The 25,426-nt window shown below is 42.2% G+C and overlaps 3 protein-coding genes across 3 annotated transcripts in view; 1 reads left to right on the top strand and 2 right to left on the bottom strand.

The window, feature by feature from the left end:
- Nucleotides 1-7,178, bottom strand: part of pkd1b (polycystic kidney disease 1b) — a 33,973-nt gene extending 26,795 nt beyond the window's left edge. The window contains exons 1-10 of the mRNA XM_053685189.1: nucleotides 7,118-7,178; nucleotides 6,842-7,022; nucleotides 5,007-5,185; nucleotides 3,722-3,840; nucleotides 3,386-3,533; nucleotides 2,804-3,069; nucleotides 1,078-1,824; nucleotides 763-894; nucleotides 493-668; nucleotides 48-184 (exon numbers count right to left, since the gene is read on the bottom strand). Of these exons, the coding sequence (XP_053541164.1) occupies nucleotides 48-184; nucleotides 493-668; nucleotides 763-894; nucleotides 1,078-1,824; nucleotides 2,804-3,069; nucleotides 3,386-3,533; nucleotides 3,722-3,840; nucleotides 5,007-5,185; nucleotides 6,842-7,022; nucleotides 7,118-7,178 (2,146 nt within the window). The remainder of the gene's footprint in view (nucleotides 1-47; nucleotides 185-492; nucleotides 669-762; nucleotides 895-1,077; nucleotides 1,825-2,803; nucleotides 3,070-3,385; nucleotides 3,534-3,721; nucleotides 3,841-5,006; nucleotides 5,186-6,841; nucleotides 7,023-7,117) is intronic.
- Nucleotides 7,179-10,862: 3,684 nt separating this feature from the next.
- mrpl27 (mitochondrial ribosomal protein L27) lies at nucleotides 10,863-15,821 on the bottom strand. Its single transcript, XM_017484467.3, has 4 exons — nucleotides 15,732-15,821; nucleotides 13,882-14,010; nucleotides 12,887-12,954; nucleotides 10,863-11,217 (listed from the first exon to the last, which is right to left on the bottom strand). The coding sequence occupies exons 1-4, from the start codon at nucleotides 15,769-15,771 to the stop codon at nucleotides 11,011-11,013; spliced, it is 444 nt and encodes a 147-aa protein (XP_017339956.1). The 5' UTR covers nucleotides 15,772-15,821; the 3' UTR covers nucleotides 10,863-11,010.
- Nucleotides 15,822-16,022: 201 nt separating this feature from the next.
- Nucleotides 16,023-24,015, top strand: eme1 (essential meiotic structure-specific endonuclease 1). Its single transcript, XM_017484466.3, has 9 exons — nucleotides 16,023-16,148; nucleotides 16,747-17,383; nucleotides 17,510-17,637; nucleotides 18,843-18,932; nucleotides 19,271-19,395; nucleotides 19,641-19,761; nucleotides 22,460-22,575; nucleotides 22,714-22,903; nucleotides 23,726-24,015. The coding sequence occupies exons 2-9, from the start codon at nucleotides 16,780-16,782 to the stop codon at nucleotides 23,900-23,902; spliced, it is 1,551 nt and encodes a 516-aa protein (XP_017339955.1). The 5' UTR covers nucleotides 16,023-16,148; nucleotides 16,747-16,779; the 3' UTR covers nucleotides 23,903-24,015.
- The last annotated feature ends 1,411 nt before the right edge of the window (nucleotides 24,016-25,426 follow it).

Here is a 25,426-nt window from a genome sequence, read left to right as displayed (position 1 = left end):
TGACGTAAAAATGACATTAAATTGTAATATCACCTCAGAGTATTTACCTGGTGTTGTGTAGACATGATGCGCATGATCCTGCAAGTATATCTGCGTTGCAGTCCGGTCCAGAGGTACATCGTTCCTTGCTAACGGAGCGACGAGTGTATGATTAACACAGCGCGAACCATCACCAAAATCCCACCTGTGGTGTTCCAAAAAGACCATGATCTAAGTCAAATCTAATTGAGCTCATTTTAATGAGTCTTTATTGATCACATATATATATGCACAGTGAAATTCTTTTCTTCACATATCCCAGCATGTCAGGAAGTTGGGGTCAGACATGATACAGCGCCCCCTGGAGCAGAGAGGGTTAAGGGCCTTGCTCAAGGGCCCAGCAGTGGCAGCTTGGCAGTGCTGGGGCTTGAACCCCCGACCTTCCGATCATTAACCCAGAGCCGTAACCGCCAAGCCACCAGTGAACATTTTAAAAGCATTAAGAGTGCTAACCTTATTGTGACACCGATCGAGACATCCAGTTTCACTCTAACGGTGTAGATGTTTGAGGTGTTTACCGCAACAACCTCCTTCTTGGACAGTAACGCGAGGTCGTCTAACGGGGTCATTACATCCGCCGTGAGTTTGACCTCTGTGTACTGAGTGCTAACGGGATTCTCCGCTGTTACCTATTAGGGAAAATAACATAGCTGTATGCACGGTAAATGCTGCACTTTTCCAGCCATAAGGTTTCCAGTTGATGTTTATTTATTTGGTGTTTACCTCGAGCGTGTACTGTGCTGGTTTGTTGAACGTGACGCTGTATGCCTCGCCTGTGTGGGCAAACTGGACGAGATTATCAATAACCCAGGTGTACTTCACAGACGAACCAGTGGCCACTGCTGTGGTGAACATCTGTAGACAGAGAGACAGGAAGTCTCCAGGTATCAATATCTTGAATGAACTTTCGATTTAAATAATTATTAAAATAAATCATTTCAGTTATCGCAATGATTATGTCTACAAACACTTAAAAATGACAAATGGAAGCTTTAAAGTTTCTTTCCATTCCTACGTACTGTGTATATATAAGTGTACCTGTGGTATGTCCACTAGAACTCTATGAAACCCCTGCGGTTGTATTCTCAGTCCTGTGATAATAATATGAGCTTGAATCTTCACACTCAGAGTCTGAGAGCTCAGCTGGTTCGACGCTGTAATGTTCAGAGTTTGTTCCGCTTGGCTAGTGGGCATGACGTACACATACGAGAACCATGTCTCGGGAGAATCCCTCTGACAAACGACCTGAATTTCAGAAATCTCCGCTGGACAGGACTTTCCGAACGGGACCCCTGCCCTGGACACCGGGGCAGACCATGAGCTTGTCGCATTTCTTCCTGAAAGGATCTCGATAATAATTAACGTTTGGATATTTACTGGTAGATGAATTCGATTTTCTTTGCCAGGTACAGGATAGAGAATCTGCATTCCTGACACTGGGGTCTGAGCGTCGATCGGAACGCTGCTAGGTGTGCTCAGGTCGATACCGGCTTCACTCGGCGTGCTGTTCACAGCTGCGGAAGGACCAGAGAGATGTCCAAGGTCTTCGTAGATCAGACGCAGGTCGCAGGACATGTTGTCCAACCAGTGGCCTTCATCTATCAGAGCAGACACTGCGACATCTACCCAGCCACCCCACTCAGGTCCGGGAACGGAGATGTAGCTCTGGCGCCAGGCGGAATCAGAGTCGCTCGTACATAGTAGGAACTCTCCGGATTTTCTAGTGTGCTGAACGGCAAGAATATCGTCGGGAAACACGGGGAACTCTTTCCCTTTAAACATGACCTGTGTGAATAAATAAAGTAAAGAGGCATTCAAAATGTATTTTATTCATGCATTTATAACATGTTATATAGCATACACGACTGGCGTAATAGCATGAATATACGTATATACCGTACGTATATGACTTCACATTGTCAAATTACACAACTAGCTATGATAACTGCTCATACAATAACATTAAACATTAACGAGATCTATTTCATAATGCACTATAACCGCACATACATCACATATAGGCTACGGACGCAAGTCATAATGCAAGAACTACACCAGGTTGTGATATGACTGCATACATTAAGCAATATTAAACGCATTTATGACACGTCACATGGCATACATAACGGGCATAATAAAACACTTCATATCGTCAAATTAATTAACATTATAATAACACTGATAAGACAAATACTGTAATGCACTATAACAGTGTATATAGTACACATATGCTATGGAGACAAGTTATAATGCATTACAACATACACCAGGTTGTCTTATCACTGCATGTATTATAAATACATTGATAATATAACCTTATACAGCACACATGACTGGCAGAATATAACAGTTCAGACAGCAGGAATATATCTATATACGACCTCACAATGTTAATAATGCACTATAACGGTGTGCACGAAGTACGCATAGGACGTGTACAGCATACCGTGCGATACAGCATACAATACACCAGGTTGTGTTATGACTGCATGTATTATCGTCAATGTATTTATAACATTATATAATAACTGTAATAAGAGTTACATGCATAACTTCATAAAGCATATACGGTATAAATCATATCACAATGTCACGTAATATTATCTATTCAAAATGACATTGGAGACACTTTAGAAATGTTTATGCAGACTAATTTCAGCTGTTACAAGGGGCTTATACACGTAGATGTCATGCACGCCATAGTGTTCACCACGGAGCTTTAAGGTAGACGAATGCAAAATGTAAAGCACGGATGTCTGCTTACCTCGATGTGGACAGGCTCAGAAGCTGGAGGTATTTCCAATGCTATGTCTGCCACCATGTGGTAGAAAGGAGTCATTGCAGTGTAGCGGGGCGGCAGAGTGAAGACGTGTCCATCGGCGGATGAGTGATAAGGGCTGCAAGGGCTGGCGACTGGTAGGCAGCTCTCCACCAGATGGCACCAGTACTGTGCACTTGGACAGCCACCGGTGGTGTTGCACAAAGGCTTCACCGAGCAGCAGGTGAACGGATTGACGATGGAGCTGCAGCCTGACGCAGAGGATTGATGAACTATACACACCGTATGACCATTATCTTAAATAAACAACCTTTTCAGTGGTTTCAGTGGAATGTTCACAATGGTGTGTGTCTGAAGTTTTGGGATTACATAATCTCATTTGAAATAAATAAATAAGTAAACAAATAACTACATTTCAAGAGCTACCAAGTAATATCTGATGCCAGCCTGATGCCATACTGAGCCTCGGATCTTAGCTTCTCAGCTAAAACAAGTTCATCGTATATGTTTTTTTTTTTTTTTTTTTTTTTAGAACATAATGAACATAATGTCTTAATCCTCAGGTACCTGGGGGAACTAAGTGATGGTTCGGGCTGCAGTACGGCCGTAAAATCTGAACTCTTGCCATGGTAAGCTGCTGACTGGGCTGAGCTACCAACTCGATAGTGAACACCTGGCCTCCATGACTGACCCAGATTCCTGGGAACAGCATCATCTGTGCAAGCACAAAAAAAGAAATCATACACACAATGATAAAGATTAGAAGCATTACTGCATAGGAAAGTTCAGCTGTGCAAAAGGCCAAAAGAAAACATGATCAAAAATCGGTATCACAACGCTACGTGATTAATATACATGGGTAGTTATATCAGTTAGTATATTATACACTTCGTGTGTGCTTACTTCAGCTCTCTGTTGTTTTAAGTCCGGTGGTGAAGGCAGCGGATGTAACTGGGTCCGTGTGTATACACCGGACATTACCGGCACTCCAATGACATAGCTGTCCAACGATGGCAAATACACTTGAGGAAAGAAAAACTCGGGTTTAGTGATTTTTATCAGATGGAAAGATCGCTGCGATTTTACCCAGGCAGTATAATTGACCTACTTCTAGTGGGGTTTTTTTTTTCTTCATTTTCCATTTAAGGGCTGTCAAAAGTCTTTCATTCAATCATTTGTTCAAAGCAGACTCTGCTTAGAAGCCAAATAGAGATGTGTCTAACCCTATATCTGATACAACCATAACACTAGCTTAACCCCAATCCGTGCTCAACCATAAGTCTAAGCCAACTCTAACACTAATACAGCCCTATGCTTAGCCCAAACTTAACTTTAGCCTAACCCTCACCTTAATTTCAAGACTAACTGCAGCCCAACACTAACCCTATGCAAACACTAATTTGAGGACAAGTGCATCCCCAGCTCAAGCCCAAGACTAGCATAATCCTAACCCTAAACCCTAACTCAACGTAACCCTAGCCCAACACTATCCCTGGCCTAAAGCTAACCATAGCTCAAATCCTAACCCTAGCCCAAACATAACTCAGCCCTAAACATTAGCCCAATCTTACTCTAGCTCAACACTATCCCCAGCCCAGCCCTAACCTTAGCTTAATTTTAACCCTAGCCCAACCATAACCCACCACCTTCCCTAACAACCCTAACACTAACTCAATTCTAGACCCTAGCCCAATTTAACCTTAGTTCTACACTATCCCCAGGCAACTTGTAACCTTAGCCCAACCCTAACCATAGCTGAACCCGATCCAAACCCAAGCCTAACCCTAAGACAACAATAACTCAACCCTAAGCCCTAGCCCAACCTTAACATAGCTCAACCCTAACCCTAGCCAGACCCTAATGCTAGATTAACGCTAAACCTAGTCAAAGCCTAACACTATCGCAACCATATCTTAAAACTAAAACTGGATGAACTGTAACCCTAGCACAACCCTACCCTTAGCTTAACCCTAACCCTAGCACAACTCTAACCCTTAGGCCAACCCTCAACTTAGGTCAGCCATAACCCTAGCTCAGCTGTAACCCTAGCACAACTCTAACCCTTAGCCCAACCCTAAAGTTAGGTCAACTCTATCCCTAGCTGAAGTTTAAGGTTAGCAGAACTGTAACCCCAGCCCAACCATGTTTGCGTCGGCAGGAATATATTCAGAAAGTTAGTTTGCATTACCTGATATCAGTTTCCCACAGATAAAGTGATTCTTTTGGTTACATGGGCTACTTGTCCATTGTCCCAAAACAAGAGACATCTGAGAACAAGTCCCTCGCTCTCGGTCTTCATGATTCGGGTTAGCAGCACCAAAAAGACTTGTGAGTCCATTTCTCAGCCAGACCAATCCGGGGGCTTCTCTGAAAAGGAGGAGTAGGCAATTACAGCAACTACCTGTATAGAAGGAAAATGACAACTACTAAACGCACTACTCTCGGGCTTTCCAGCAGCTCCTTCAAACAACTTCAGATGATTCAGAATGCAGCAGCATGCCTCATCTTCGACAAGCCCAAGAGAACCCATGTCACAACCTTCTTCATCTCCGTCCACTGGCTTCCTGTAGCCGCCCGCATCAAATACAAGGCCTTGATGCTCAAGTACAGGACCTTGTCTGGAAGAGCACCCTCCTACCTCTCCTAACACTCTCCTGAAGGCTTACCTTCCCTGCAATCGGTTAACGACTGACGCTTAGTAGGATTAGTTTTCAATTAGGACTGAAAATTTATAACTCCAACATATTTCATGTCATTTCATTTAATAGAAATAAATGCGGCTCAAGACGCTGGCAGAGATAAACTATACCGTCTGCTGCAAATCCATATTTTTTGCACAGATGGTCATTGGGAAAAGCCAGGGGATTGTGTCTGTCCCTAAAAGTTCTTTCCCTTCCAGGTGACAAACAGTGAACCACCTCTACAATCACTGAAGGGTTAACGTCGACGTGTCAGATTTATATCACTCTGCTCGCAGCTGATTGGTCCAAGTTGGGTTAGAGTCTTCTTACCCAGAGTAAAACCTGCGTGTAGTGCAAGTTACCATGGCGATGAAACCCGATAAAAACCAATCCACCTTCTTGAGACTGAAAACCCAGAGTTTGCTCAAACTAAACTCAAACTTACCCGAGTAGCCGCCGGAACCGGCTTCGTGAAACAGGCCTCAGCTGCACGGCCGAAAAGAAATAAACACCGTGACTACCTCCATGGCGAAAAACAAAACAAAAACGAAACGCAACGAAACGAGACAAACAAAACTACCGGCTGTATGGTCCACAAATGGGGGGAAAAAACTAAACCAAAAAAAAAAAAACCAAAAAGGACAGTATTTTTGGCTCATACTCAATAGATTTAGACTTATTTCTTTAACAGTCAGTTCGTTTACATCCCCCATGGGTTCGTATATTCTTCAATAAGAAAACAAGTCTTCATACTGTCGAGTAGAAAATTGGCTGTAAGAGATATTTAGCAAAAGAGTAAAATTCAGTAATGGAATATTTAAATCACATTCATTTTGATTTGTTTTTAGGTTTTTGTTCATTCTCTATTAATATATAATATCTACACTATTCGAGCATTTTTGGTTGATAAGGAGTGAGTGTCTGTGAAACCTTAAATCACATTACAGCTAAATGTCTGGGTGCAATACATTAAAATCCTTCACGGTGTGTATGTATGTATATATATATATATATATATATATATATATATATATATATATATATATATATATATATATATATATATATATATATATACATATATATATATACATATATATATATGGGCTACTTGTCCATTGTCCCAAACCAAGAGACATCTGAGAACAAGTCCCTCGCTATATATATATATATATATATATATATATATATATATATATATATATATATATATATATATATATATATATATATGATTAGTAGGCAAATCTCCCGGGAAAGAAGATTGCAGTACGTGATTATTGAATATTTACAATATTTACAGCAATGAGAAGAACGAGTCAAACATATAGCAATGCCTTACAGCAGAAATGAGTTTTCTATAAACTTCTGAACGCTCGGTTTGTCCACCACGGCGAGATCTCCTCTGTTAACGTTCTGACAATCGGTCCTCGCTTCTTGCCAGGTTAATGTAGACGCTGACATCCAGTAGCAGCGCAAGCCGTCTCGGTCTATCTGGGCTCCTTTTGGGCAAGACTCTTCATCTAGTGGAGAACATTGTTATAGGAATCCTTTAGTAGATCTCAGATAGATGTTAGATAAAACGTCTAGTGAATGGAATTCGAATGGAACATCTCACCACTGGAGCAGCTGGACAGAGCGCTGAGGATCAGGACGAGAATCAGGTGCACGAGATCCATGTCACGGTCCGTCCATGAGGCCTCTGAGAACCCGGTTCGTTTGTGTATAACATGACGCTGATGTTCACTACCTCCTGTTAAAACAGCCTTTGGCATTCCCTCTGTACTCTGCCCTTTCCCTTTCCCCCCTTCTTTCTTTCTTTATTTCTTTTGCTGGTCGTACTCAGTGACTTATTAGCATTGTGTCCTGCACAGCGTTGCCCCCTCACCCCTCTTTTTAAACTATTTGGATGGCTTTTAGTTTGTCTCACAGCAACGGAGCACTGAGCACATCGGAGTCTTCATTAGCATGCAGTAAAATGCCTCTCTGGGAATGAGGTAATTAAAGCCACTTGGCCAGGTTAAAGCCTCGTCCATTAAAAAAAAAACAAAAAAAAAAAAAATAAAAGAAAGGAAAGAGTTGCTGATTGCTTGTATTGAAGCAGCACTCACTACATTCTTAGGGAAAAGAATCTGGGATACGGCCGTGTTTTTCCGATCAAATGTCCATCTTTAGGACGCTAAGAATCCTTAAATATTCCAAACTATTCATCAGGTAAACAATGAACAATGAAGGGAAGAGCACAAAACACACTTGAGTAAAGAGTGAAAGAGTGAACACGTTGTCTGGTGAGGAAAAAACTAGCGTTCTCAACAGTATAGAAACAAAAGTCATGTCAGCTGGTTTGCTAACGTAGCCACGTGCTATTTGTTTTGCTAGCAGTTAATTCAAACATGTTCCTCGCTACGTAGTTAGATCCCTCGCAAAGAAGCCGCTTAAACGTTACCCAGAGCGTCACCTTGGGATATATTTAACACAACAAGCAGTCGCTACAGAACATCGAAGTGACGTGTTAAGTTTCATAACTAGCTTTCCTGCTGTCTAGCTAGTCTAGCTCGCTCAGCTGTACCGGAATACGTTTCTGCGGATGTGAAATGCTGATCTCTCCACACGTTAATCACGCCGTTTCCTTTGAGGCGTTAAAACTGAACATGGCGGATAAACTGGGTCAGGGCCGCTCGTTTGTCTCCACTGTTTCAGATATCGCTTCAGAGCAGTGCTGAGTGAGTGAAGTGTAGATGTTTATCAGGGTTTTAAAATCGAATAAGTTAAAATTGACCAATCTTTTAATTGGCTCACAGTCTTCTGGGGCTCAATTAATTATTATTATTATTATTATTATTATTATTATTATTATTACTCTGCAACAGAGTTACATTGAAATAAATTGAAAGTGACTTAATTATACAAAATACAAAATCTGCTCCAGGGGGCGCTGTATCATGGCTGACCCTGTGCTCTGACCCCAACTTCCTAACATGCTGGAGTATGTGAAGAAAACAATTTCACTGTGCATATGTATACGTGACCAATAAAGACTCATTATTATCGTTGTTATTATTGTCATCGTTATCATCAAAACACAAACACCAACAAATGTTGCACATCGCTCCAGGACAGCTCCAGAGACGTGTCATCAATTCCAAGGAGCAATACAGCTGTTCTGATGCTCCGTCAGGAACCGAAACACCACACGAACACGATATATGTTTTTTTTTTGTTTTTTTTTCTCACTTTGTCACAAATAAGCTCTCAATTCTTCAATATATCATAATATACATATAGAAAAACACGGATAGGTGAAAATGTTTGTCGCTAAGCAACAGAGTAGCCAGAAAAACGTCCGTCATTCATCCGCGTGCAGTTCTGACATTTACGCAAGACCACGTATCCAGCTGGAAAGAGCTCTTATTGATAAAGCAATGAACATAGTAATCATGTCGAGTAGAATAACGAGAGCCGGGTAATTGGATTCCGACGACCTTCCTGCGAGGTTTCAATAAGATTCTTATTCACACCGATCACGCGAAGTGAAAAATGAATCTGACGCAGCTTCTTCAGCCACCCTGGTTTTTTTTTTTTTTTTTATTCTTCTCAAAACATGACACAGAAGCATTGGTTCATGAGCCGCTGTGAAAATCTGCATGATTATGTCGCGCTTTTTTTTTTTTCCATTTGCAGTCATTATACCACGAGAGAAGCTTCGCACATGTCCAAGACTCTCATTGCGACAAACGTGGGCGTAAAGTGCTTTTAGGGGGAAAAGAGAAAATACCAGTGAAGCCGGCAGCGGAGAAATAAATCTCCATGGCGATGAGGCACAATCACGGCCTCCTCCACCTCATGCTATTTATCTTCAGCCAGAGCGGGACAGAGTCAATAAGAGTGACGCAATCGAGTGCAAACATGACAAAACTGCCTACAAGGCAGAGCAAATTGTTTCCAAGTCTAAAGAGCTTTTCCTCTGCCAATATAAAGAATTTCACACTTCAGGAAGTTTCACATGTTCAGGAGATGTAACCGAATGCTAATCGAGAGAGCAAGCGAGTCTAGTCAGTTAGCTTAGTATCAGATAACGAACTAGACTAGCTCGCTCTCTAGATTAGATAACATTTCTTTTGATGCAGAAATTCATGAGAATTTGAGCTGCTTGTGTGACATTTACCGTAGCTAATATCGGTAAATATGAGCAAAGGAGGTTGTGAAAAATTGTCTTTACAAATTGTATGTGTGATGAATCTAGAAGATCCGGAAGTTCCACCTTTTGAATTGAATTACGGGAAAAAAGGAAACTTTTCCACGATATTCGAATTTTTTGAGATGCACCCGTAGCGACAGATATTAAATGAGAACCTGACCGCCTCTGCCAGAAAGATTCAAATGGGCCGTGGTTGGATCTTCCAGCAGGACGATGATCCAAAACATCATCAAAATCAACACAGAAATGGTTTACTGACCACAAAATCAAGGTCCTGCCACGACCATCCCAGTCCCCTGACCTGAACCCCATAGAAACCCTGTGGGGTGAACTGAAGAGGAGAGTCCACCAGCGTGGACCTCGAAATGTGAAGGATCTGGAGAGATTCTGTATGGAGGAACGCTCTCAGATCCCTCGCCATGTATTCTCCAAACTCATCAGGCGTAATAGGAGAAGACTCCGAGCTGTTATCATGGCAAAGCGATTTAACAAAGAAGACAACTTTTCACAGCTTTCTTTGCTCCAGGGGTGCCAATATGAGTAGAGTGCACTGTATGTTTCCACCCAAGGTGCGAATTTAACTTAAAAATTGGACCATTTCCATCCCACCGCTGAGGCAAAGTCACATGACTTTTTTTTGACGCCCGTCGTGGTTCCGTTGTAGTTTATGTAACTGCCTCGATTGAGCACATATTCAATAACACATAATATCCTGTTAGTCGAGGCATTTGTTTACGGTTTACAGACCCGGCCCTTCCTCCGTTCATACTTTGCCATTTTTCTCATAATTAAACGATTTGTTTTTATTTGTCTTAATTTATGTGCGTGTGTTGGCTCAGGTTCTTTACTTGTTTATATCCTTTAATTAATGGCAAGAATATAAAACAGCCGGTTCTCACAAAATGTTCTCTAGGGTACTCTTAGTCCCTGAACTGTCGCTCTGGATACACAATATTATACTTTAAAATGTATTGTTGAATACTGATAAGCTTGGATTATTTATTTATTTATTTATTTTTTTACGATCGCTGATAATTTCTAAAAAAATTTACGTGTTACAAATTCTCATACCAAAAAAAAAAATGCAGGGGATGCAAACTTATGAGCGGAACTCGACATGGAAATGTGTTGATAAACCAGAAATCAGGTAGGTTCGTGAAAATGATTTCGTTTGAGTATGATATTTATTCAAATAACTTAGTAAAAAAAGCTGTTTCCTCATCACGGGTGATAACGTCCCGGACGAGCTCCGCGGAACCGACGTTCACACGTTTCTCAGTTCTGGGAATCCGGAAGCCGGTCGTAAACGTTTCTCAGACCATGTCCACTAGTTTGAAGTTGTTCTCCTGTTTGGTGGGGACGACATTGATGAAGGACTTGTAGAGCAGGGCTCCTTTAGGCAGTTTGGGGATCACGCCCCAGGCTTCAGCGCTACGAGGCAGAGGAACGTACGCTTCTTTAGTGAACCGGACCGTACCGTCCTCCAGGGCGTACAGCGTGTTGTTCGTCCCCATGCCCACCTGTCAGAGAGAAAAAATGGTGACACGTAAATCAGGGTCAAGTGACGATCTGCTGAAGAGTGAATATTACAATGCAAAAGTTTGCACGCCCTATGGTTTTAGAACGAGGGGAAACGTCACGATTTTTTTTTTTTTAACCCTTTATCTACAAATAACAAAACTCCAGAATAACTGCGTATTTATTAAATGTATTAAACCGCTAGAATCACCAAATTGTATTCAAATACCACAAACTCCTATAGTGTTGTTATTTATTCACCCACAATAAGGGTGTCTAATTTTACTGCTGATATTTTACACCGGAGATTCGACTAAACGTCCATCATTTTTAAAGCCATCGAATATCTCCGTATTCACCGTTTATGCTCACTACATGGGGTGACGATGCTTTAAGACCGTACACGATATGCACACTATATTCACAAACAACTGTATTTAAGATACAGCGGCAGAAAAGTGAGACTTCCAGTGAGAACTAGTAGTCATTTCATGCGTGATATAAAAATAACTATCATTTTACTATTAAAATACGTATTATTACAGTCGGCCGTCCACGTCCGCAGGGATCGGTGGCAGCAGCTGACTCCGTGTACGAAGCATATCTAATAATTCGACCTTTTCTTGGAGAAGCACTACTCTTTGGACCCACGATTACGCTCGATATTTTATTGCACATTAAAGACACAAAACGTCGAGAGAAACGTGAGATACGCCACACACAATCTTAATAAGTATGCACACTCAGCAAAAAAATTAAAATAAATAAAATAAAAGAAACGCCCCTTTTTCAGGATTTTACAGAGAATCTGTAAAATCCGAATAAGCTTTACGGATCTTTATCGGAAAGGGTTTAAATGATGTTTTTCACGCTTGTTCGATGAACCATAAATAATTATTGCACACGCACCTGTGGAACGGTCCTTAAGACATGAACAGTTTACAGGCGATTGGTGATTAAGGTCACAGTTACAGTAAGTTAGGACACTAAAGAGACCTTTCTACTGACTCTGAAAAACACCTGAAGAAAGATGCCTAGGGTTCCTGCTCACCTGCGTGAACACGCCATAGACCTGCTGCGTGTCCAGAGCGATAAACTGTAACGTCTGTAATGTAAGACGTCTAAGACGGTGCTACAGGGAGACAGGAAGGACAGCTGATCGTCCTCGCAGTGGAAAATTACATGTAACCGCGTGTGTCCCCCTCAGACGTGCTCGAGAACTTGTAAACGCCTCGGTGGAAGAGTGGAGGAACATCTCACGGCAAGAACTGACCAGATCTGGTGCAGTCCATGAGGATGAGATGCACTGTAGTACTTAAAGCGCTTAAAGACACCACGTACTGACTGTTCCTTTTAATATCGACGCATTATTCCGTTTCCGTTCGTCACATGTCTGTGAAACCTGTCCGGTTCATGTCTCAGATGTTGAATGTTTTTATGTTAATACAAATATTTACACGTTAAGAAATTTGCTGGAAATTAAAGCAGTCGAATGTGAGAGGATGTTTCTTTTTTTGCTGAGTATATATATATATACACATATATAAGATAATCGAGTAGGCATCATGGCGTCCTGAATCTAAATCCTAGAATATAGTACAGCCAATCAGACCCCCCCCCCCAAAAAAAAACAAACAAAAAAACCAAGCATAACATGTACAAACATCTTACATGAGCTCCCGGATGCCAGCGTATAAGCCTCTGTGTGGCGAGGATGTTACCTGCGCGAACAAAGTCTCCTAAAAGGATGAAACACTTCAGTTTAGTGAATATTGCAGGAAAACAGAAAACATGTGGGGGAGTGGCTTAAACACAGGCGTGACGCGGATCTCACGGGTCACAGCGCGTCACAGTAAACGTGTATTAATAATGTACAGTACAGACGTCATCAGAAGATATTTTCCCCTGGAAGTAAGGAGTCCTGGGGGTTTGTGAATTTTTTTAAAAATCATTTTAATTAGAATTATAATTAAAATTCTGTTGGTGAAAAGGTCAGGCAAAAAACCCCCATTTTTTGGCTCCAATAAATCGTCAAAATATTATAGTACACCTTTAAATAAAAGTACTAGGGCTGGGCAATACGGCGATATCATCTATCGGTACACTTTTTCCAGAGATATCACCTTCCACTTTATTAGGAACACCTGTACACCTGCTCATTTCTGCAGTTATCTAATCAGCCAATCATGTGGCAGCAGCACAACCAGGAGATACAGGTCAAGAGCTTCAGTTAATGTTCACATCAAACATCAGAATGTGACTAATTGTGGCTTGGTTGTTTATTCGTTGTTTATCCATCTTTAATTGAATATAATGGTTACCTAGCAACATCTAGTTATTGTGAGTGTAGCAGGTAGCCTACAACTTAAGTAACATTAGTGCACAAGGTGTCAGTGATTTTAATTCTTAGTTTAAGATGTGTTTTAATAGCCTCTAAATGTGCGTCATGGTGTAAAAACAAATTGTCTTGTCATACTGTGGCGAAAAAAATGTATCAAGGGTAATTTGCTTTTGTCCTGAACAGATGATTTTTTTTTTTTTAGGTGTTTACATACTGTGCTTTTTCATTTGTCTCATTATAATCCCTTTTCGCTTTATCCATCTGTTGTTAGGAATTAGAACGCAACACTAGAAGGTGAGGAATGTGTCTATATATTCAAATTCACCGTCTTGTTTCTTGAAACCGTATCTGTGACCCGGACTTTTCCCTCCCAGGTTCTTGCTGCTGCCTCCAGACTTTTTAGACGCAGGTCTGCTTGAGAGAACGGCTGGCGTCTGAGACGATACGAGAAAGCCTGTGGAAACACACACACACACGTACTGATACGAGACCAAGAGAGCGTGACTACATCCAGACGGTCTGCCTTGGGATTGAGGAGTTACCGTAATCACCAGAATTACACACCACCACAAAAGATCAAATAAATCTATAATCAACTTAGCACACTCTTTAATGAAGGGTGCCAATACTTCTGAAGTGAACTGTAGAGGATGCACAGGGCTGGAATGTCCAAAAAAAGTCTCTAACTACAATAAATTATAGCCTAGTTCTTTGTATACCTTTTCAGAGTAAAGGTGAAGATAACGATCCCAAATTCCATGTTTAGTGATGATCGTCTCAGGCTTTGGCTTTAAACCCCGGGCCTGAATTAAAGAGGACATGATGTCCATGTGCACAAACCTCTATAAAGGTCGTCAACCTTGTTACACATTATGGTAGGAAGCCAGGTGTTGTTGTTTTTTTTTTCCTCCAGGGGATAAACCAGAGTTTTGTTTTAAAGGAAAAAATCACTACTTAAGAAACACTATTACAAGAAATTGTCCTATTTGAACTAAATTCAATTTTATTACTATAGCGCTTTCTACAATGGTCATTGTCTCAAAGCAGCTTTACAGAAACATATAATATACAGATAGGATACAGATTTGAAGGGTGTGAATTTATCCCTTTTGAGCGAGCCGGTGGAGACGGTGATGAGGAAAAACTCCCTAAGATGATAAACTCCCTTCATCCATCTTCTATACCGCTTATCCTTTTCAGGGTCACGGGGAACCTGGAGCCTATCCCAGGCACGAGGCGGGGTACACCCTGGAAAGGGTGCCAGTCCATCGCAGGGCACAATCACACACACACTCACACACCCATTCATACACTACGGACACTTTGGACACGCTAATCAGCCTACCATGCATGTCTTTGGACCGGGGGAGGAAACCGGAGTACCCGGAGGAAACCCCCGCAGCACGGGGCGAACATGCAAGCTCCGCACACACAGGGCCACGGTGGGAATCGAACCTACAAATCATTTTACTACAAAACGATAGTCTGTAGTTCTTCACTGGTGACAAAGATGCTAATAAAGTGATGTGTGCTTCACATGATCATATTATAAGGGATTACTAACCTAAAAAAATAAACAGATTGATATTAATATTTTTGTTTGGTCGTCTGTTTAAAGCAACCTTGGGTTTGAGAAGGGTGCTGTGCTGCTGTATAAGATAATAATAATAATAATAATAATAATAATAATAATAATAAGATGATGAGGATAATGATTATTATTATTATTATTATTATTAACAACTGCTTGTCAAGGTCAAATAATGCAGTTCATTCACATGATTAGTACTTTCTCAAATAAACACATTAATTTAAAATTTGATTTACAGTCTAAACTTTCAGATACAATGGAAAAATATGCAAAACACAATAAATAAAATACTTGACAAGCTGTTAATTCCAACACTCACAGGCAGGTTTAACCAAGCATCTCTACTAGTGTACTAAACAGTATGAATGTCTTTAGTGCTGTAGTATTTACACATGGACACTACTTAGTACTTAAGTATGCATCTTTGGAGGAAACGTTCTCTCTGAATGATTTCGCGAACTACCCGTAAACGTATAATAATTGTTTTATACAATTAATCCTTTCTACAAGCTGTTCTCGTGTGTCATTATTATTATTATTTTTAATGTTTAACATAAATAAATATTTTAAACAAGTAAACTTACCAGCTCTGGGTCTTAATAACAAGGACACGAGCGCCGCCATTTTGAAACACGTAACTCTGACGCGATGACGCAATGACGCTCATTGACGCAAGTCTGCATTCAGAATATCAAACGCCTCCCTACTGTGTATTTAAGTGCTTAAAAGTACAACGGACATACAATTGATGGCTCGTACAGCAAATATAATGTTTAATATGTGAATAAAGTGTCGTTTTCGATCAACGCGTACTCATTATACGTTTAAAAAAAAGATATATATGGATGTAATGATAGGTTTGAGGCGGTAGGTGGCAGCACTGCGCACAGCTGCTTTCCACCCAACGTAAAGAAGAGGAGGAAGAAGAAGAAGAAGAAATAAAATATACCCGCGCTGTTTTGGAGTTTTGGAGACATTTGGATATTTCATTTAAAATTCAGGTAGAAGTTAAACTAAAGGTTGTTTTTTAAAATCCCGGGCATTTCTGTTGTATTTTAATTAATATTAGGATATTTATAATTGACTATATTCTACATCTTTGTACACTGACCCTGTTTGTGACTATAACACGCTCTCCTTAATGGAGGTGAAGGAATAAAACACTCAGTGTGGTGCTGCTGTAGGAAAATAATCAACAACAGGGTGGTGTGATTGATGTGGAGTTACAGTTACCACCTTATCACAGGTTATTTTCCTCTAACAGCCCTTTCCAAAGGGATTTTATACCTCTTATACAATGGCAAGTTGCCAAAAATGACAATTAAATTGATTGAGGAGCATTTTTATCCGTTTAGAGTTACTTTTTTACGTTATGGAACGCACCACGAAACACGTTCCTGTTATCACTTGCGTTATATCGCAGTTATAAACAGTCATTCCTTCACCAGGCTCTTCTTTGCTCTCTTTTGGAGTGCATCCAGACACTACAGATCATGTTAAAGATATTAATTGGTCGAATAATTAATTGATTAATTAATTAATTAAGTATTCCTTTATCCATGATGAATCGTGTTTTCATCTTTTTATCTCTTCATGCAGTCGTTTACAGTGTAATGTTTCTGAACGCTGAGGATGGGGAGCAGCAGTCGAGCGGGATTTCATATCGGTGACAGCGACTCCAGCGACTCGGAGAGGCTCCCCGTGATCGATTTCTCCCAAAAACCAAAGACTTCGGTGTGTTCAGACTCCTCGGACTCTGCGATGACTCATCCGGTCTCTGCTCGGCCTGCTGGGGGAAGCGTCTTCACGGTCAGCAGTGACAGCGAGGAGGAGGAAGAGGCTTTCGTTCCTCTGGCTGTAAGACTGAAACAGAAAGCTGTAGCTAAGAGCAAATGCGAGAGTCAGAAGTCGTGTGTGAATCAGAACGGAGGCTTGAAGGAGAAGATCTCAACTGCGCAGTGTGTTAAAGTTTCAGAGGATAATCCAGGTGCTGGGAGGCGTTATGGTAAAGAGCCTGTCTCCGTCAGGGACGAGGACGTCGGGCTACGAAAGCGCAAACGCACCCTGGAGGACGTGGAGGGGAGCAGAGAGGAGGCGCTGCGCAGGAAAGTCGAGCGGGAGAGGCAGCACGGAGAGAGAGAGCGGATGAGAGCGGAGAAGAAAGCGCTGACGGATGCTGTGAAGGCCATGAAACCGGAGGAGTGCATTAAACACATGGTGGTGGTGGTAGATCCTGGTAGGTGGCGCTGTTGTTCCAGCACCTGCCTCACACTGGTACATGGAGTAATGTGCGAGCCTGTAATTTGTGCATGGATCAGTATTGATTAGCCGTGTGTGTGTGTGTGTGTGTGTGTGTGTGTAGGCCTGCTGCAGCTGGAGGGTGGTGGTGATCTCCTGACCTCACTGCACACGATGGGATGCAGCTGTGCCATTGAGAAGCAGCCGATGCCACGGAGTGTGTCCTGGGTTAGACGCACACCCTGTCCTCAGGTACATACAGAAATCAGGGCCGGGCGATATATCGATATAATATCGATATCGTCATAAACGATTACGTGATTCACTTTTCTGAGATATCGTTGCTATGGTGACATTTATTATTTTATTTTTTTTGAAACATTTTTAATCATTACAAATCAAATGGTCCTGAATGGATGCCGTTGATTCGACGCAAGTTTTTGAAACTTCATCTACTCCGTCTTTGTACGCTTTTAAGAAAGGTATCGTCACACACACACACACACACACACACACACACACACACACACACACACGCGCGGTACAAATCATTGTCAGGACTTTTATTTCTGTCCAAAAACAAGCCTGTACTATTCAGATATTTTTGCAATTACTTATTAATTAATGAATTATTATGGATTTTCACCATAAAATTATGATAACATTGTATAACATTATTATAACAGAAGAATTATAGATGGCACTGGTTCAAGACCCAGGATCGGTATCGGTCCGATACTAGCAAAAAAAAAAAAAAAAAAGAAGCTGGTTCGGATATCGGATATCGGATATCGGATATATATATAGTATCTCAGAAAAGTGAGTGCACCCCTCACATTTGTGTAAATATTTGATGATATCTTTTCATGTGACAGCACTGAAGAAATGACACTGTGCTACAATGTAAAGTAGTGAGTGTACAGCGTGTATAACAGTGTAAATTTACCGTCCCCTCAAAATACCTCAACACACAGCCGTTAACGTCTAAACCGCTGGCAACGAAAGTGAGTACACCCCTAAGTGAAAATGTCCAAATTGGGCCCAATTAGCTATTTTTCCCTCCCCGGTGTCATGTGACTTGTTAGTGTTACAAGGTCTCAGGTGTGAACGGGGAGCAGGTGTGTTAAATTTGTCGACTTTTTTTGTGGTTGTTGGCCAAAGCCCTCTTCGGTTCACATGCGTGGAACACGAGTACAGCTAAAAGTTGTCGTTTGCAAACGAACATCAGTGCGAAAGCGGTGCAAGGCAATTTTGTGCGGTTGCCATTTCGAGCAGTTTTAAACAATAAAAAGACCAAAAACTCCGCGAGCCGCGTCACGAATTTGAAAGAAAAAAACAAAACCCAGCAACATCGAGCGTTTCTTAATGGATGCTTGCAGTGTTCTTTCCACACACACACACACACACATTTTTTTCCCGCTGCTGTTTGGTGTGTGTTTATCATTTTTTGCTCCCAGACTGGAGAAGTGATGTCTATCCCAGAAGCCCTTGCGGTGCTCCAGGTCCCGGTGGATGACTTCGTCAGCATGGTTCACACTTCCACACAGGTGAGCAGCAGCAGCAGCTCTTTATTCTCTCACACTCATTAGCGCCGAAGACTCTCGCACTTTAACGTTAACGCGCTAATGAGGCCATTAACTCCTCGTGTCCTTCTCGTGCGCTCGGAGGCAAGCGGACGCTCTGATCGAATTAGCACCGTGGCTTCGGAGGTGACGCAGAGTCGTAGTTCTGACCTGTGAAGATTAGAAATAATGGATGTAATTATACACTCCTGTCTCAGTGATGTAAAAAAAATGATCTATTAGCTCCTTTCAATATGTTGTGTAGAGCCGGTGAAGATCTTAAAGCTGTGTGTGTGTGTGTGTGTGTGTGTGTGTGTGTACAGGCGCCGAGGAGTGGAGGACCGAGCGAACGTGGCGTAACCCTCACCGCCTGGGTTCTCCGTCTTATGGCGAGAAACGCAGACAGGACCCTCAGTGTGTCGGTGATCGACATAGAGAAATATTTCAAGTGAGCGTTTCGTTTATTTATTTATTTGTCTATCTATTTATTTATTTATGTAATCTCTAAAACGAGTGAACACATCAGTCGGAAGTCAGAATCCTTGCAGAAAATCGACCAGACCAGACGCCGGATTTGTGATTCTGATGCAAACGTATCGAGAACTCCAGAAAGAAAAGAAAAGAACCCGGGAGAGGATCGACGGCAGAGTAACGGACGACGTAATACTAGACGTCTGCACGTCTCGTCCGCAGGAGTCGGAGCGCTAAGGGACGGCGGAGGTTTCGGGATGCGGTGCTGGGGGACGAGACGAAGAAGAGGAAGAGGAAGGACGCGGAGCAGCTTCCTGATGTCTCGCGGGTGGAGGTGGAGGAGGCACGTTCAACCTCAACTCTAATAATAATAATAATAATAATAACAACAACAATAAATAACTTTATTTATATACAGGGTTCGTACAAGGGGCTCGAATTTGTCTTTTGGAAATGTAAGCACTGGAAAAATTGGAAAATAGCCGTTTTTTATTTATTTTTTTTCTAATCTAGCGGCGCTTAAAAAGTGCTTGAATGATAAAAAGGCAGTGTTTATTTTCGATAGAACATGAAATACAACGAATACATCCTTTCCCTCAAAATATGACAGCCCCTCCCCCTATTCCCCCTATCCTCCTCCCGCCATTCACTCGCTCATTGTGAAAAAAAAAAAAAAATTTTCAAAAAAGCACCTCGCGTCAAATCTATCGTCTTTTCGCGCAAACCTTGGCGATTTCCCATCGAAGAGAAGTGGGCGGGGCTGTTTTCCCCCCGTACGTGGGAGGTCCTGCTTTTCCCCGGAGACACGCCTCTCTCTTCGGCTTCCCTGAGGAGCAGCACATTCGTTCGCTTCCAACGAGGACGCCGCGGTTATAAGATCGGGATTTTAGCGGTGCAGGGTGGCAGCTCGTGAACACATGGTCTCATGACGGGCTTCGTTTCGGTCACTATTTCATCCTCGCTCCGTTGCCTGACAACAGAAATTTTTAATTTTACGAAAGCTTCAAGTGCGGTTAATTATTAGTCGTGCTGTACGTGCTAATAGACGACTGCTCCAAGACGTGGGCTGCGTCCCAAACCGAATACGTACCTACTATATAGTAGCCGAGATGCATGTATTACGCCTACTATATAGCAGGCGAGTACGCGGTTTGGGACGCGGCCGTGCTCTCTCGTTTGGCGTCAAACGGTCGAGCGCTGCCGTGTGTGTACGCGTCCTGTCGCACAATGCGGTGAAAACTCTCACACGGCGTTAATAGTGTGATTAAGGTGTGTACATGTCTGTAACGCACGTCCATAACGCGACTAAAACAGGAATACTCCACACGTCTTAATTCCATCCGTGTTTACTCCGAGTGTGACTTTAATCAGATTAAGGTCATCAATAATCTCTGTTTACATGCTAGTTTCTTAATCAGAGTATCGTCTTAATCGGGTTCATATCGGATTATCGCCGTCCATGTGAACGTACCGAGAGGGATTAAATGGGTTAAACCTCATAACGTTGGAGAAAATCATCTGGCAAATTAATAACCAGTGTGTGTGTGTGTGTGTGAGGCTAAGGTGCGATACAGATCCGGTGCAATATTAATTGAATTTTGTGCAATTTCATTAGCCGTCACACTTCATCAGCAGGTTAGTCACTTTAGACGTAGGTTCAGTAATTTGTGAGGAGCTTTTATCCGAAGTGCGACAGAATCCAATCTAAGCATGAAGGCGACAGTCAGACAGTCACGTGCCGCGAGACGAACAGGAACGCGTCTCAGCAGCCCAAGAACAGACCGAGACGGAGATCCGTGTACAATTCAGTCATTAGTATGGCTGTTGATTATTATGTCAAATTTACAGTGCTTTCCAGAATTATTGGCACCCGTCATACAATTGCGCAAAAACGATACTATAAAGTAAACGTTAAGTATAGGACAGTTCAGTTATCGGAGGAACTCTCATCAAGTATTACATGGTAGTATTTATTATTATTATTATTATTATTATTATTATTATTATAATTTTTATTTTTTTAATCTAGAATGATGTGTTTGCCAAAATTATTGACACCCCTTAGGAGTATTTTAAATAAATGGGAACTGATTTTTGGAAGACGTGTGTTATTTTTGCGTCGCTTGCAGGGAAGAACAAGTACGATGTCGCACACGTGTAAAACACGTGGTTCGCTCAGGTCGTTTACGGTCCTGTCGTCAGTCCTTTGGCGTAAATTCCCCTGTCTGCTTTTACTTTCTCCTCAAAAACGACGACGGAGTAAATAATCATCGTCGTTCACATTCGAGTTTACGCTAAGATGAGCTCTCGTACGTGACGTAGAAAAGACTCTAACCGCCAATCACAGCGGAGGAGCTGGTGATTAATTGCGCGTCTCGGTATCCAGGGCGATCTAATGCAACTTTAAAGACGTCGAAACGGTCTTCGTCCTGGGATCCGGTCGTCACGGCTGCGTAGCGTTCGGATTTTTTCCCCCGATAGTCAGTCGAGACGACAGAGCGCCCGTTTTCTTGGCCTCTGCGATGTCATCTTGTCTTCGCTATTTATTTAATTATTTTATTGGATCCATGTTGGATTTAGAAACGGGCTAGCTGTGTGTTTGTATGAATGAATGACGTGTTTTCAAATGCGTCCTGGTGATGAAGTACCGCTTCACCTACACGGTAAAAACAAAACAACCAAAAAAAAAAAACACAACACTTCTGAGGGGCGTGTCACTCCGTCACTGTCTAATCACACGACTAGCACGAGCGCCCGAATCTACAGTCTGGAGTAGAAAGAAATCAGCCCCAGCCTCACTGAGTGTTGTGTTGGTGGTGCCGTTGCGCTTCTTGTTTGACAGAAATCCAAAATAATCGGCTTTAAGCTCTCGCAGCCTGTAGTTCTGTACAAAAACTTACTCTGGTGTGTTTTAACCGTCTGCTTTTGTTTCGTTTTTTTTTAAGCGCCCGAATTTCAGCGTGCGCTACCACCACCGCTGGCAACTGAGCTTAACCTCAACCTGCTAATGCCTAAAACTGTGCCTCTTGCTCGTCCTGCAGTGTTTAGTCGACCTCCAGCTGCACACGGGGGTCCAAGTCCATTTTCACTCGACCTGGAAGGACTTCACTAATTACGTTACCATGTCGACCAAGGCAGTAGCTGAAGCACCGTTCAAGTGAGTGGGTGGCAGATGTCCATCTCTCTCTCTCTCTGTGTTCTATCAGTGGTGCTCAGAGTTATGGACGGTCTGATGGAGCTGAGAGGTCAGACTGGGTCACTGCTCTCTCTCTGTGTGTGTGTGTGTGTGTTTTAGGCGGGAGCGAGACAAGACCGGCTTCAGTTTTTGTCTGGAGAGCGAGTGGGCAGGTGGTCAGAAGGTTGAGCGAACAGGGAAAGGACTTCTGCAGGTGTGGAAGAGGCAGATCCAGCAGCTGAACCGGGTCAGCGCAGACATGGCTACGGCCATCCTCGGCGCCTATCCGTCTCCTCAGCTTCTTATTCAGGTTAACAATCACTTCCTGACATATGAACGATGCAGTATGTCACGCGACAGGGTTTCACGCATGGCGGGGGGACAACGGATAACGCCGAACGATCCGTAAACACGTAGAGAACAGAAAATGTCCCATGATCACGCTTTCCTCAACAACAGGGTCTGTAGCACTACTTATAACCTCCCTGACCCCTTAATGACTTTCTAAACGTTTACAAAGACCCATTCTACTGGATGTAAGCTTATATAAAGCCTCTCAGTTCGGACGTCAGGTTGACCTCACAGCCTCACGATATATGAAGCCGACGTAAGGTCGTTCTGATGCCTTCCAAGCGAACGTACTGTGTGTTAGAGGGACTTTGTTGCTTCTGGTAAATGATATAATGGTGACATGGCAACCGTTGAAACGTCATTTAGGCAATGAACTCGTCATTAGTTTTAATTAGTGTATTAATCGTTTGGGGGGGGGGGGGGTATGTATGGGGGGGGTAAGTGTAATAAATCTTTTTTAAAACCCCTTTAAATTTAAACTTTAAAATGCTACGTTTTTCATATTGATCATATAAATCTATAGAACAGTTGTTGACGCTGCGTTGCGAGCGTATGTCGTGAACGACAGGCTTAAATAATTATAATCACGCAGGACGTGTGAAATCATTGCATAAACGTTAGATTTAAAAAAAAAAAACAACAACATCGTATTCTTTGTTTAACAAAGCAGGAGTTTTCACGTTCTGGCGTTCATGCAGTACAGATCATTAACGCTGCGTTACCCCGTGTCAGTATAACTCCCACGATGGTCACGAATGTCAATATCGAAACGCGTCCGCAGGCGTACAGGCGGTGCGGATCGGACCGGGAAAAAGCCGCGCTGCTGTCGGACGTGCTGATCCGCCGCGGAGAAGGAGTGACGTCGACGACGCGCAGGATCGGTCCAGAGCTCTCCAAGCGGATCTTTCTTTCGATGACGTCATCAGACCCCCAGCAGACCCTGGATTCCGTGTCATAAACACGCAGTGTGAAGAGACTGGTTTTCGATCTTGATTTATTATTATTATTATTATTTTTTTAAAAATCCGTTTGCTTTTATGCATTATTCGTTATTAAATGTTTTCTCCGTCAGTGTGGTGGGATTTTTGTTACGCTTCAGATACACAGAGTGCACCTTCAAAGCACCTTGCCCTGCTCCCCCCCACCCCTCCCCCCTCTGCTTCATGTCATAGTGAATGATAACAGGGCACCGAGCTCCTTTCACGTACAGTGTGTGTTCCTCAGAAGCTCTCTACACTTAAAGCAATTTTCTCGCGACATTGACCGTGATGGACCGTAAAGGACTCGAGGTCACCGTCATATCCTGTCTGTGTTTTTCCCCAGCCTTACACCCTTTATATATTTATTTTCTGGCCCACGCTCACACACTGCCGGTGTATGACAGGGCATCGGTAATTGTGGAACCAACAATTTACTTACTCTTGCCATGTTATTTTGCTGTTTTTTTTGGGGGGGTTTTTTTTTTTTTTTTTTGAAACGCTACACCAGACCTGTCATTTCTCCTCCCAGCTAAAATGGCTCCCTGAGCTGAACAACGCTGCAGTGGTGCAGGTCTGTAGAGGCTCATGGCTCATTTCCAGCACATTAGCGAATGGCACCTGACAAGGAGCGGCGTATTGCACGAAACACGAGCGGCGGACTAACGAGGCTTTAAATGCGTTTAAGAGATGAGCCGCGTGTCGCAAAAAACACCTTCCTGAAAGGCTGCGGGAGTTTTTTTTTTTTTTTTTTTCTTTTTCTGAAGACTTGTGTGGGCATTATGTATGGAGTAACACACTCGGTGTTACAGGGGGAAAAAAAATATACAAATAGACGATCGTGGTTTGGTGTGATGAAGCAGAGTTCCTGTTACCGCCGTGAGGTTGGTTCATTTCCTATAACGGAACATTCCGCAGTGTTTTATTCCTCTTACACCACAGCAGTTCCTTTTCACAACACTAACATGGGTTACTTATTAAAGAAAAATACATCGTTTACATACCGATCACTTTATAGTAGAGCGCGACCGATAGTGGATTAGTGGTACCTACAGTACCTGCCCCGATAACCTATTAATCAACCGATTAGTTTTTAAAATCGATGCTTAACACTCAGAGTGAAATACTGCTGACGTTTATTACACGGATAAACAGGACCGACTGTAGCACGGAAACGTACTGCACTTTTCTTTTCTTTTTTTTTTAAATGAAATAAATATGAATGAATATAAATATTAAAGTAAGTAAAAGATTGTCGATGAAAATAAAAGATTTAGGTTGTGCCTAAAAGTTTGCACACCCCTTGCAGAATCTGCTCAATCTTAATACTGTTAACAAAATGAGACGGATCATAAAAATCCCATGTTTTTTTTTAACATTTATTTTATTTAGTCCCGTCCTGATTAAACTATTTCACATAACATGTTTACATGTAGCTGACTTTATAAAAATTACCCTGTTTACATACCGTCGATTCGTAATCCTGTGTGGCGTTACCTGGACGA

The sequence above is a fragment of the Ictalurus punctatus genome, chromosome 13 (genome assembly GCF_001660625.3).
Source record: "Ictalurus punctatus breed USDA103 chromosome 13, Coco_2.0, whole genome shotgun sequence".
NCBI lineage: Eukaryota > Metazoa > Chordata > Actinopteri > Siluriformes > Ictaluridae > Ictalurus > Ictalurus punctatus.
The sequence above is the reverse complement of the archived record's forward strand: the minus strand, read 5'-3'. Positions and strand labels throughout refer to the sequence as shown.

What these genes read in the sequence shown, in the direction of transcription:
- eme1 (XM_017484466.3), top strand. Translation starts at nt 16,780, where the DNA reads ATGGGGAGCAGCAGTCGAGCGGGATTTCATATCGGTGACAGCGACTCC. An exon ending in GACATAGAGAAATATTTCAA is followed by an intron (nt 19,396 to 19,640) that starts GTGAGCGTTTCG and finishes TCTCGTCCGCAG; the next exon opens with GAGTCGGAGCGCTAAGGGAC. An exon ending in CGCGGGTGGAGGTGGAGGAG is followed by an intron (nt 19,762 to 22,459) that starts GCACGTTCAACC and finishes CTCGTCCTGCAG; the next exon opens with TGTTTAGTCGACCTCCAGCT.
- mrpl27 (XM_017484467.3), bottom strand. Translation starts at nt 15,771, where the DNA reads ATGGCGGCGCTCGTGTCCTTGTTATTAAGACCCAGAGCTG. An exon ending in GTTATTAAGACCCAGAGCTG is followed by an intron (nt 14,011 to 15,731) that starts GTAAGTTTACTT and finishes GTGTTTCCACAG; the next exon opens with GCTTTCTCGTATCGTCTCAG. An exon ending in CGGTTTCAAGAAACAAGACG is followed by an intron (nt 12,955 to 13,881) that starts GTGAATTTGAAT and finishes TCATCCTTTTAG; the next exon opens with GAGACTTTGTTCGCGCAGGT.